The sequence below is a fragment of the Chiloscyllium plagiosum genome, unplaced genomic scaffold (assembly GCF_037043375.1).
Source record: "Chiloscyllium plagiosum isolate Xiang-an unplaced genomic scaffold, Cpla_swu_hap1 HiC_scaffold_18, whole genome shotgun sequence".
Taxonomy (NCBI): Eukaryota; Metazoa; Chordata; class Chondrichthyes; order Orectolobiformes; family Hemiscylliidae; genus Chiloscyllium; species Chiloscyllium plagiosum.
Window position 1 is genome coordinate 54,307,898 of NW_028270156.1, and position 12,598 is coordinate 54,320,495.

The following is a 12,598-nucleotide window of genomic DNA, read 5'->3' on the forward strand; positions in this document are numbered from 1 at the left end:
TGCTTACAATGTTAACTCCCACAGGGATGGATGTGGTTGACAAGCACAGATCCGTGATGGTACTGGGTTGCAAAGAGAGGTGCTGTCCAGTTATTTCAAATATGATGCCCTGAAACTGAAGTTCAAAATGTTTTGGCAGGCTTCAGTACTTCCTTCCCACATGCACTAAAATTTGACATTTTACATAGAGTACTGAACTTGAAAGAACATTACCACATGGCTATTCTTGCCCCAGACCCAGGCAGAAGTTTGTCTTGATATTTGGTCACCTCCATATTCCACTCTATTAGACTGTTAAGTTCACGTAAGTTATAGTTTCATTACTAGCATCTTTGAGTAACTGTGAATAACTGCTTGAGGTATCAGATTACTTGATATAATGGAATTCAGTTTGGATGAATTAATGGATTATCTAAACGGCAACCTTGGACCTGGATTATGCTGAGACACTTCTCTGTCTGACTGTACTCCTCAGAATGACAAAATCACATACCATCAGCTTTCCAAACAACTTCTCCCAGTTCAATATCTGACGTTCCCGAGCAATCCATCTGGCCTAAAAAAAAAAGAAAATTGAAGAGATTACTAGAAAGTACTTGAGGGATAAAATAATCATCCCTTTGTCAGGGTTACTGATTCCCCTGGAGGCCATAGAATTCTTTGTTTTCTGATCAAAATTGAGAATGTTAAAGAGTAACAGAGTCATTCGGGCAATGCATAGGTTCCGTGATTTTCCATTTGGTAAGAACATTGCTGCTGACAATATCAGTATCAAACCACTGTAGCCACAGTTTCCATCTTTTCACCTATTGGTCCTGGCTCAAAAGCAGACAATGAAGAAGCACAAGAATATTTTTCTGTCTCTCAAAAATGAATTAGATTGTCCTATAAATTTCAAAAGTAAATTTCACTGCATATCCTGAAATCATCCCAGACTATAAGCGAAACTAGCAACATAATTCAAACATACCTGATTTTCCTTTAGTGATTCAACTTCCATTGGTGTGGCTCCCACCCAACCATTTGAACATGGGTATGCTTTACCTCACTTGGGTATACCTTCTATATATCAGCTGGAGTACTATATACAGTTATGGGTGCCACATTTTGGAAAAATGTGATGCATTGAAGGGAGTACAGTAATGGTTTACAATAGTGTTTCCAGAAAATATAAACTTCAGTTATGAGGATACATTGAAGAACTTAGGATTGTTATCCTCAGGGAGATGAAGCCTGAGAGGAGATTTGATAGACATTTTCAAAATCATGAGGAATAAATAGGGAGATGCTGTTCCTGCTCATAAAAGAACAAGAACAAGAGGGCATATATTTAAAGTAATGAGTAGAATAGATTAGAATGGAAATTTATTGTCATGTGTACTTTCACATGAAAAATACAGTCAAAAGTTTTATAAGTTGCCCCACCATGGCATCTCCACCAATGATCAAAGTCATGTGTAATATATACAATTTTTAAAAGTGTAAAAGTAAGACAAAGTTCATCACAGTTCAGTTAACAGCTAGTGGGGTCAGGGAATGCCGATTTAGGATCAATGGAATATCCTGAAGATGCAGCCAGGACATAACCACTACCCCAGGCCACTGGATAGTATGCTGGGAGCCTCTGCCGAAGAAGATCGCCATGCCAGGCCATTCCTGATTGAAACCGCCTGCCGGGAAGCTGGAATATCTGGAAGCCGAAGACAACTCCACAAGGGAAGGAGACCTCCACGCCAGAATAAGGCTGCCATGCCAGGACAAGACTGCCACACTAGAAAGCTGCCACGCTGGGCCTTTCTCCTCCTTCAGGCGCCTCGGCCTAGCCTGTGAGTCTGGGCCAGGAGAGTCAGCAGGGACCTGTTCCAAGCTCACTGGGAGACTCAGGCTGGGGTTCAGCTGTGCCCAGCTCATCTTGGTGTTGCTGCCACTGTTACCATTGCTGGAGGCCTCCTCCTTTACCAGCCACTTTCCAGGCTTAAATGAAAACCAAAAGTAAAGCAAAAGTAAAAAGAAAGAAAATGGAGACAGAAAACTGACAGAACCAATGAACCCCGAGCTCAGCCCCACTACTCCGCCGCCATCATAAAGAAAATGTGCAAAAGAAGCAAGAATTATATGAAAGAAACCACTTTCATACGTGCTGTTAGAGTATGGAGTGCAATGTCAGGAAATATGGTGGAGGCAGGTTCAATTGAGATATTTGAGGGCAATGGAATGATTATTTTTGATAGAAATAGTCTGTAAGTGTATGGGGAGGAGGGAAGATTTAGGCAGTAGGTTATAATGCTCATTTGAAGAACCAATGCTAGCATGATGAGTCAAATGGCTTCCTTCTGCATCCACATAACAATTCTGTAATTCTGCAAGTGTCTATGATCCTGAGTTCCACACAAACATATAAAATTGCAGCAAAAGTACTAAGACCAAGACCATTCTGAATTCCACAATCCCATCTCACCCTGAGAATCATTGATTCCTCTGCAACAAGAAATTATCCACTTCTGTCTTAAAAATATTCAATTGCCCAGCCTCCACTGCCTTCTGCCCCCTACTTTTGGACTGACCCACAACAAAAAATATTTTTTCATACTCACCTTATTAAAACCATTCAGGCTCTTCACTTAAATCAAGTCACACTCAAACTCCAGTGGAAGCAAGCCTTCTTGTCTAAGCTATCCTCAGACTTGTTTTGTGGTTGGACTGAGTTACAAGTGGGATCTCTGACAAGGGATATCCTTACATCTATCGCTCCAAGAATGTGGCTCATAGAGAGTGGGCAGAGGTTCACCCTTTGTTATAAATATAAAGTTTAAAAGTTTGTATTTTGGGACTGCCTGTTTCAGATAAAATGGAGTATTGAAGGGTAGGATAGACTCTGAATCTTAATACCAACACCCGAGATGATTTGGTTAGTATGAAGACAGTGAGGCCCAGATTAAAGTATTGGGAAGAAGCTACCCATCTACGAACAATGGCAAGGGTATATGTGATATATGGCTCGACTCTTAATCGCCAAGTCTCACAGGGAGATGTTAGGAATGTCAGATTTTGCAAACAGTTATATTTTAATGTTTCTATTTTATCTAAAGATAGAATGGTGTTGGAGGTATTAAATAGTTCATTTAATTTATACTGCATTTCAACCTTGACACAAGCAATGTTGCTATAGAAATGTGCTTTATGACGAACTAAGTCAATATGAAGCCATTGTAGAATGGGGTTATACATTTTCTTAAGAGATCGTTGAACGTCATAGACACAGTTAGTCTACAAGATTCTGTGAGAGCGAGAGAAGGAGCAGCGATAGAAGCAGTCACCCATACTGTTTATCACAAATGATGTGAGTGGAAAGTTTTACTCAGATTGAAAAGACCAAGTTTCTGAGGATTTAAATGAGACTGGAAATTTTGCTTAGCTTTGGCTAAAACTAAATATCTTGCCAGGTTAATCATAAAAACTGGAAATAACAGGAGACTGACAGAACTCATGAGAAATTTTGGCCCCGATGATATTTAACTTATTTCTGGAGATTCTATATTATACTTGGCAAAAATGTAATGGCAGTGAAAGATTTTTTTACATACTGGGTGGTTAGCATCTGGAATGCCTTCCTTGCTGTAACCATTCTATGACTCTATTTTATAATAAATTCAGTGGCACAGTGGCAGCATCCCTACCTCTGGACCAGGATCCCGGGTTTAAATCCCACCTGCTCCAGAGGTGTGTAATAACATCTCTGAACAGGTTGATTAGAAAAAATAGGTTAAATTAAAATAAATTTTTAAATGAATAAATGGGATGCAAAATATATATTAGAAGATGTTAAATGAGATCAGGGAGAAAGCCAACACAAAGAACTGACCAAATCATCAGAAATGAAAACAGGGTAGTTATGGAGTCATCGAGATGTACAGTATGGAAACAGACCCTTTGGTCCAACCCGTCCATGCTGACCAGATATCCCAACCCAATCTAGTCCCACCTGCCAGCACCTGGCCCATATTCCTCCAAACCCTTCCTATTCATATACCCATCCAGATGCCTTTTAAATGTTGCAATTGTACTAGGCTCCACTACTTCCTCTGGGAGCTCATTCCATACATGGACCACCCTCTGCGTGAAAAAACAAGAACATACAATAAGAACTGTTTCTGATATAACAGTATACTAGTTTTGAGAACTGCAGTGAGGATCTTATGTACTTGGTAGTTACAGATTTTATTGTTAATTTATTGTGCATTTTAATCCAGTTTTCATAAATTGAGACAAGGATAGATGCTATTGAGGAAATAGGGACGTGGGAATTCTCAGGGATATGAAAGCCAAATTAATCTAAGGTGAGATCACTTATGGAGAAAAAGAAAAGACTAATCTAGAGCACTATTCATCTAGTGTCTAGAACAAGATGTCACAGGTTAAAAAAAGTTAACCCAGAGTAGCAACTTACAGTCTATTCATGTAGAATTGTTTTCTCCCACAGCAGCCTTTCTTGTTCCCCACATACATGGGTCACTAAAGCATGTGACTCAGCACAAAACAAACAGTGAATCTGAACTTTTTGGATTTGAATGGCTGAGATTACACACTGTCTTCTTGCAAACTATGGCCTGCATTGACTGAAATTTCGTAGGCTATGATTTTTGACAAAATCCCAAATTGAAAGTAAGTTGGCAGTTTGAGAGAGAGATTTGTTAATTGGATTTCTTGGCTGCAGCATTAGACTGGTGATAAATGAGCTATGCCTTTGGTTGCAAGGTAAACTGAAGTTGACTGGCAGAAAAATAACTCAAAAGATTAAATTTCAATGCTGAGAACAGGCATAGGAACTCCTATTATTCAGTGAATTTCAAACGTTGTTCAGAAAGGATGGGAGCTCTGAAAATTGTGTGAACATTCTGGACATGCTGAAGAACTGGATAATTTTTACCAGGCCTGAATATAATATGTACCATGCTTCTTTTGAACGGTCAGATGAAGGCGACTTTGGGAAGTCACACAATCAGAACTGTCATGAAACAAGTGGAGGAGATTCAGTGTCCTATTTTTAATGATCATATTTATGGAACTAAGATGGATAATGATTAAATCTTGCATGAGAGAAAGGTACCAAATTCCACATGAAGAAGCTAGAGTTATCAAAGGCTTCGGAGAATGTTCCTGTGCCAAACAGGAAACAGTCAATACGTTTGCAAACCATATTTATTGTATTGGTTATTTCAAACTTTTTTTTAGTTCCTACTGAACAACATTTGTCTGTTCAGTTTATATTTATCTTGGTTACAGTAAAATACTTAAGAAGTGAAATCTTGCTCATTTTTTCCCATTGGGGTCCTTTGAGAAGTTTGTTTTTTTCACATTTGGTCTCTCTGGGTTTCATAATAATTTTGATTTGCCATTGTCTGTCAAACTCAGACCTCACAACTTTGATGATCTCAAAGCAGAAACTTACATGTCCATCAAGTAATTGCAGTCGTCTCACTGCCACATCCAGCTGATGCTTTTTCCTGAAAATGTAAAACAGAACTCTTTCAGTAAAAGTCATCCTCACACCACTGGGCCCAGATATGAAGAATAACATTGCCTTTGGCATCTCATTTTAGAGTTGCATTATGTTACTCCAATACTCAGTTGGTGGTTTGGCAAAGGCAGTGCTTCTATTTGCATAAATTTGTATACAATATTCCTGTTCCATACATTTGAACTGGTATTTCAAGGTCCCCAACTTTGTCTCTAAGATGTTTAAAACCATGGTGCTACGGTCCAGAGTTATGGGCTAACTGTCATGCATATTGGTGGCATATTATAGTTCTGCATTTACTCTCCTTCAATTTATCATGTGCAGTGCCATACTGGGTATTATTTTAACCTAACCAGTTCATCAATGGAGCTATCAACCTGTCATATTTTCCATCACATGGATAACAGGCAACAATACCTTTCATGATCTGCATACAATAAGTTCAGGATTTCTTTCTTCTGTTCCCATGGCATAGCATAGAATCGTACAAGGCGGACCAGCTCAGTGGTTGGAGTATACATGTCAGAAACACTGTACCATCAGAAACACAAAAGGGTGAATGTTAAAAAGGAAAACTATATTAGGAAACAAATAAACTGCTGAGGCCTCATGAATAACTTCTCCTTTCAGAAACCAACTAAAAGATTGGAACAGCATATAGTTTAATCGAGTTACCTGACTGAAGGGCTAAAATACACATCAAAAAAACCTTAGTAAGGCAATAATGAAAATTAGGTAATTCAAAAAGTAGGTGATATTATCTGAGGATTGTTGATTGTATGATAAAGAAAAGATTGATGAAGGTGAGAAAAAACAGTTTTGAAATTCTGGTAAAGAAAGATGTGAATTTTATCTTCTATCGATAGATGGAAAATGAGCAGTAGCAAGTGGCCCACCTGTTTTACATCATTAAATTTTAATTTCTATTGATTGTAATATAAAGAAAAATTATACAGTGCATAGAAAGAGCAGTTAATTCCCCATTATCGGTTTTACACTTTTCATTAGAATGAAAATTCACTTGAATTGATCAGTGAGATGAGTCTTGATTTCAGCAAGCATGCAAGGAGGTGGACAAATATAGAAGTCTGGACATATACAGTTAAAATAGATTTTGATGTAAGACATGTTTGAAATACCTCTCACTTCAAATGAGAGTATAAGCAGTGATAAAAAAGTTACCTGCATCCGTTACACACAGACAACCTTGATAAGTTGAGCAGAAGCAGTTAGTCCCTCAAAATGCTAATGCTCAGTATCAACAATGTGTACCATCTACAAAATGCACAGCAGAAATTCACCAAGGTTCTTTAAACCCATGTGCACTACCATTTAGAAGGGCAGATGTATGGGAGCACCACCACTTGTAAGCACCTGCCAAACCACTCATCATACTGACTTGGCAAATTCTTGCTGTTCCTTCAATGTCTCTGGGCTAAAATCCTACAATTCCCTTGCCAATGGCATATTGGTCTACCTACACCACAGACTGCAACTCACCACCACCTTCTCAAGGGCCACAATTTTTGCCAAGCCAGCAATATCCACATTTTGTGCATGATTAAAGAAAAGGTTGTTGGGACCATTTTCCTTCAATGACTCCCTGTTAAATATCAGGAAGAGCTCAACTGAAGTGTGCTGTACCTGATTAAGTCTGAGTCTGTCACCATCTTGAGGTTCAGGACATACGGACTGACCTTACATTTCATTCAGATAGTCTCTTCCCTGAACAGATAGCCGGGTCAGAATGGGGATGGAAGATCAACTGTTTTCTGTATGCCTGTTAGTCCTGCAGCAGCAGTAATTCAGTTGACATGTTGCCTCTTTTGTCCATCACGTCTACCCAGTTTTAAAACAATAATGATCTCTTTTATGATTCAAATTTAGTTACAGAATCATTGTCAGATTGTCCAAACAATCCTTAAACAGGGTCTTAAAGTAAGATTTCCGGTAAGGACGGATATGAGATAGGAGACAAAACATGCCACTCCACTCTTGATGGAAGTATGCAAAGTGAACAGGGACCCAGTGTCACTGGTCACTACTATTTTCTTCTGCTTTCACCTGGAAAATAAATGTACCTTTGGTACAAAACCACAGAAATTTAATCTCCCTGCCTCCAATGAGGAATCTATTACAGAAGAAACCCATCCAAGCGTCATCAAGATGAAAAGGAAACAAAGTGCAAAAAGCACTCCACTTTTAAAATCTAAAGTTGGTTCTGTGGAAGTTGGACACCTCAAATAACTTATTCAAACGGCCACTTGTTATTTGTGAGATTAATATGGAGCTACTCTCAATGTTACAGCCATGCTTTATCTTGATTTGGAGATATCGGTGTTGGACTGGAGTCCACAACCACCTGGTGAAGGAGCAGTGCTCCGAAAGCTACTGCTTCCGATTAAACCTGTTGGACTATAACCTGGGGTTTTATGCTTATCTTGTTCTCACACAGCCCCGACCCACAAGCCTCATTCCTGATGAAGGACTTATGCCTGAAACATTGATTCTCCTGCTCCTACGATGCTGCCTGACCTGTTGTGTGTTTCCAGCACCACATTCTTGACAACTCTCAACGGATAGCAATAATTTAAGTACTAAGGACAATAATTTGAGTACTAAGGTCCTGAAGGCAGGAGCTGTAAACTTAGTCACCTGTTCCATGTTTATGTCAAGTATTCTCTTATGTTTCTCATGCTGAAATTAATATATGCCAATTTAATACATGCAATTGTGAGTTCTTTGCCCGTTTATGAAATCAAATACCATTTTCAACAATCATTTGTATACAATTTGTCAGTTCTACAGTATACACAAAAGTTATAGCAAGGAATAGTTGGATGAGGACTGTTTACAACTGTTCTTAAAGGGATCCTTTAACTTTCCAAGATGTTGTCCGACTGAATCTGCATTGAAATTGTGACCAGGGACTTCTGGAAAATTTCAGATTAAATTTTTGATTTCAATGTTGGGATGTTATTGTGCCCAGAAGCAAAGCAGAAGCAGTAGATAACAGATCAGAAAACAACAGATATAGAGAAAAGAGGCAGCAGGATGGAGCATACATGAACTCATTGTCCGCTAAAGTGTACAGGCAAACAGCTTTATCCCAGCTGCCAATTGTAAGCATAGATATTACTGACGGCAGACTCTTAAATAGAAATGAAACATATACTTCAAAATGGCACTTATCAAACAACAGAGGCAAAATGGAAGCTCATCCACCTCACATCCTAATTTCATCATGTTAAGTGAACGCTGATGTTGTTACAGCCACACTTTATCTTGTTCTCACACAGTGTTCACACAAATACACCGTCCCACTGTTTAGTGATGAGGAGTTTAAACCCTGGTCAAGTTTTAGCCTTCCTTGCTCAAACTAATTATTGTGCCCAAATAGCTGCATCATCTGAGATCAGATAACTTACAGCAAATCAAAAATTGAACATAAAGCTAAATTTCAAATAGTCCTGTTGTAAAAAGCTCATGTCAAACAGGTCCCTTTCTTTACACACCGAACTTTTAAAAGAACTCCAAGACTTAGAGAATAAAAAGTTCAAGGGAACACACACTTTATTTGATGATCTCTTGACATTTTTATTGAGAAATATGGGTGAAAGACCAAGATAGAACATGAAAAACAACAGATTAGGAAATAAGATAGGTATATTAATAAGTAGTATGGAATGCTGAGCTTAGGTTTCTACATTGTAGAACAAGGAGACAACTAGTACAAATTAGGATCAGTAACATTTTGAATCCTTGGAAAACAGAGAGCTAGGTTAGAGACAGTACAATCAGTGTGATCTTATCAGTTTTGCGAATATTTGCAATACCTGCGGAAAAGCCGCCCTGTGATGATGACCAAATGGGCTAGGAGGCTGGTTGGAAGGGCATGGTTCATCAGTTGATCTTTGAAATCCAAAAGCTGTTGGAAAACCAGAGATACAAGATGCAATGAATAATTGATACTGATTAAGCACCATTACAAAGATATGACAGGAGATGGAGTCTGGCGATTCCATTTTTATAATAACTGCCCTTTATAATGAAAATATCTTTCTTTTTGTCTTCTACATCAACAAAGTGCACGATTTCACCCGCTCTTGATACACGATGCCAATCTTCACGCAGGTAATGATTATCGGTAAACCATTCAACAGGGGCAGGGCACTGCAGGACTTAACTGAAAATGTACAAAAGCACATTTTCCAAGTACTAGCAATTCACAGACAGTGTTTGTAGTTGCTGTGGAGCTAAATGCATTATGTGGAACAATATTGTGTCATATGGATCAAGAAAATTACAGGGTCAAAATCTTGGTATGCTGAAATAACTAATATGAGTGAGACCAGTGGTTTGAGGAGCAATAGCTGATTTCAAGATTGATATTAGCATTAACGAAGAGAATGGGATAAAATATACATAAAAAGACGTACCCCTGCATTACTCTGCAAAAAGGACTGAAATTAAAAGACAATCTCAGAGATATATTTCATGAAGGAGTTATGAACAAACAATTGTGGGTATACCTCAGTGATACTGTTTTGCAGTAATGCCAGTGATGATAGAACAGTGTCACACAGAGTCTCAAACAGTGTGTAATCCTTTGCTTCTATCGGCCTTGCATCCTTCTAATAAAACAGAAAAAAAACATTTAACACCATCACTGTCTCATTCAGACTGAAGACTCATTTAAGTTAAATATCTTGATCAGAATTAATTTGCATAAAGCGGTCTCATCTTCAGGATCAACTTTGAACAGGAAACCTCTCTACTGAGGTTCATAAGGACACAGCGTTATCAACAGAACCACCATTATTGATTACAAGCCTGCATCCATTTGTCTCTAATTTATGTATTACCAGGATATACAACTTCTACTGTCATGTGCAACTCACTAGCAATTCTGACCCTTCTTTCTTCCGCTGAAGATAATCCTGCCCCTCAATGTTCTCATTTGAGAGATTAGAAGAATTAGATCAATCACTATGTGCTAATGACAGGGATGCTAGTAAATGGGGAGAAACAAAGCAGGTAACTTGAAATAGAAAGATAAGAAAGTGTAAGAACAGCAACAATGAGAGAAGAGAGTAAATATAGAAAGGAGAGAGCATCAACAAAAAGATCAGTGAATTATTGAGATATTTCATGCAGAATGTGAGTGTGCTTAACCCCATTAAAAATTGATTTCAAACATTTGGGACACTGCAAGATGTAACTGATCTTGAAAACTGGCACAGTACTAGTAAATTTCCAACTCTTATGAAGCTGGTGTAACATTAAGTTTATTCGAAGAATAGCAACCATGAGAAAAGAAAAGAGGAGAATGTCATTTCCATGCTTACATATCACCAGGGAAATTTAATATTTTTGTGTGCAGTGGTTGTGTCTGGTCTGTGCATTTTTTTGTAATCAAGTAATCAAAAAGCAAGGAGAAACAGCCTGGGTTTCACTGTACCTCTTCAGCAGGCTTTTCAGTTTCTTTGTTTTCCCTCTCTTCTCCAGTCCTGGACAGTGGATCTACAGAATCAACATTGCCTGTCACAATGAAAGGAAAATAACAATGTCAAAAATCCAATGTGGAGCGACACAGTAAGTGTTACACTGTTAAACCATAATTGATTGTTGTCTTGTTTTATCTCAAAAAAATGAAAGAGATGCAACTCTTACGAGATAATTCATAAATAGAGTCATAGAGATGTAGAGCATGTAAACAGACCCGTCCATGCCGACCAGATATCCCAACCCAATCTAGTCCCACCTGCCAGCACCCGGCTCATATCCCTCCAAACCCTTCCTATTCATACACCCATCCAAATGCCTCTTAAATATTGCAGTTGTACCAGCCTCCACCACTTCCTCTGGCAGCTCATTCCATACATGTACTACCCTCTGTGTGTAAAAGTTGCCCCTTAGGTCTCTTTTATATCTTTCCCCTCTCACCCTAAACCTAGACTCCCCGACCCCAGGGAAAAGACTTTGTCTATTTACCATATCCATACCCCTCATAATTTTGTAAACCTCTATAAGGTCACCCCTCAGCCTCCGACGCTCCAGTGAAAACAGCCCCAGCCTGTTCAGCCTCTCCCTACAGCTCAAATCCTCCAACCTTGGTAACATCCTTGTAAATCTTTTCTGAACCCTTTCAAGTTTCACAACATCTTTCTGATAGGAAGGAGACCAGAATTGCATGCAATATTCCAACAGTGGCCTAACCAATGTCCTGTACAGCCGCAACATGACCTCCCAACTCCTGTACACAATACTCTGACCAATAAAAGAAAGCATACCAAACGCCTTCTTCACTATCCTATCTGCCTGCTACTCCACTTTCAAGGAGCTATGAACCTGCACTCCAAGGTCTCTTTGTTTAGCAACACTCCCTAGGACCTTACCATTAAGTGTATAAGTCCTGCTAAGATTTGCTTTCCCAAAATGCAGCACCTTGCATTTATCTGAATTAAACTCTATCTGCCACTTCTCAGTCCATTGGCCCACCACGTTAGCCAACCTCCAGTTTTCTGGCACCTCACCTGTGACTATTGATGATACAAATATCTCAGCAAGAGGCCCAGCAATCACTTCTCCAGCTTCCCACAGAGTTCTCAGGTACACCTGATCAAGTCCTGGGGATTTATCCGCCTTTATGCCTTTCATGACATCCAGCACTTCCTCTTCTGTAATATGGACATTTTCCAGTGTGTCACCATCTATATCCCTACAGTCTATATCTTCCATATCCTTTTCCACAGTAAATACTGATGTAAAATGTGAATTCATAAAGCTCAAAAACGATATGTTTAGAATTAATGTCAGGAAACACTCCTTGATGAAGAAGAATTGAGATCTCAAGCGCATGTTTTGCCGAGTAGGGTAGTGCAGGAAAAGAAATACTGGAAAGTGAGTAATTAGTTAAACAGGTCTCTTAGATGTGTAACAAATAAAATAAATAACTACGAATGCTGAAGACCTGAAATAAAACATAAAATACTGGGGAAGCTCAGCAGGTCAGGCAGCATCTGTGGAAAGAAACCAGAGTTAACATTTCAAGTCTAGTAGCCCTTCATCAGAACTAGA

General features: G+C 38.9%; 1 protein-coding gene across 1 annotated transcript in view; it reads right to left on the reverse strand.

Moving 5' to 3' along the window:
* LOC122557884 (uncharacterized) overlaps positions 1-12,598 on the reverse strand; it is a 67,139-nt gene that overhangs the window by 39,289 nt on the left and 15,252 nt on the right. Inside the window, exons 3-8 of the mRNA XM_043706061.2 lie at positions 10,980-11,059; positions 10,051-10,152; positions 9,355-9,446; positions 5,936-6,049; positions 5,450-5,504; positions 494-556 (exon numbers count right to left, since the gene is read on the reverse strand). Of these exons, the coding sequence (XP_043561996.2) occupies positions 494-556; positions 5,450-5,504; positions 5,936-6,049; positions 9,355-9,446; positions 10,051-10,152; positions 10,980-11,059 (506 nt within the window). The remainder of the gene's footprint in view (positions 1-493; positions 557-5,449; positions 5,505-5,935; positions 6,050-9,354; positions 9,447-10,050; positions 10,153-10,979; positions 11,060-12,598) is intronic.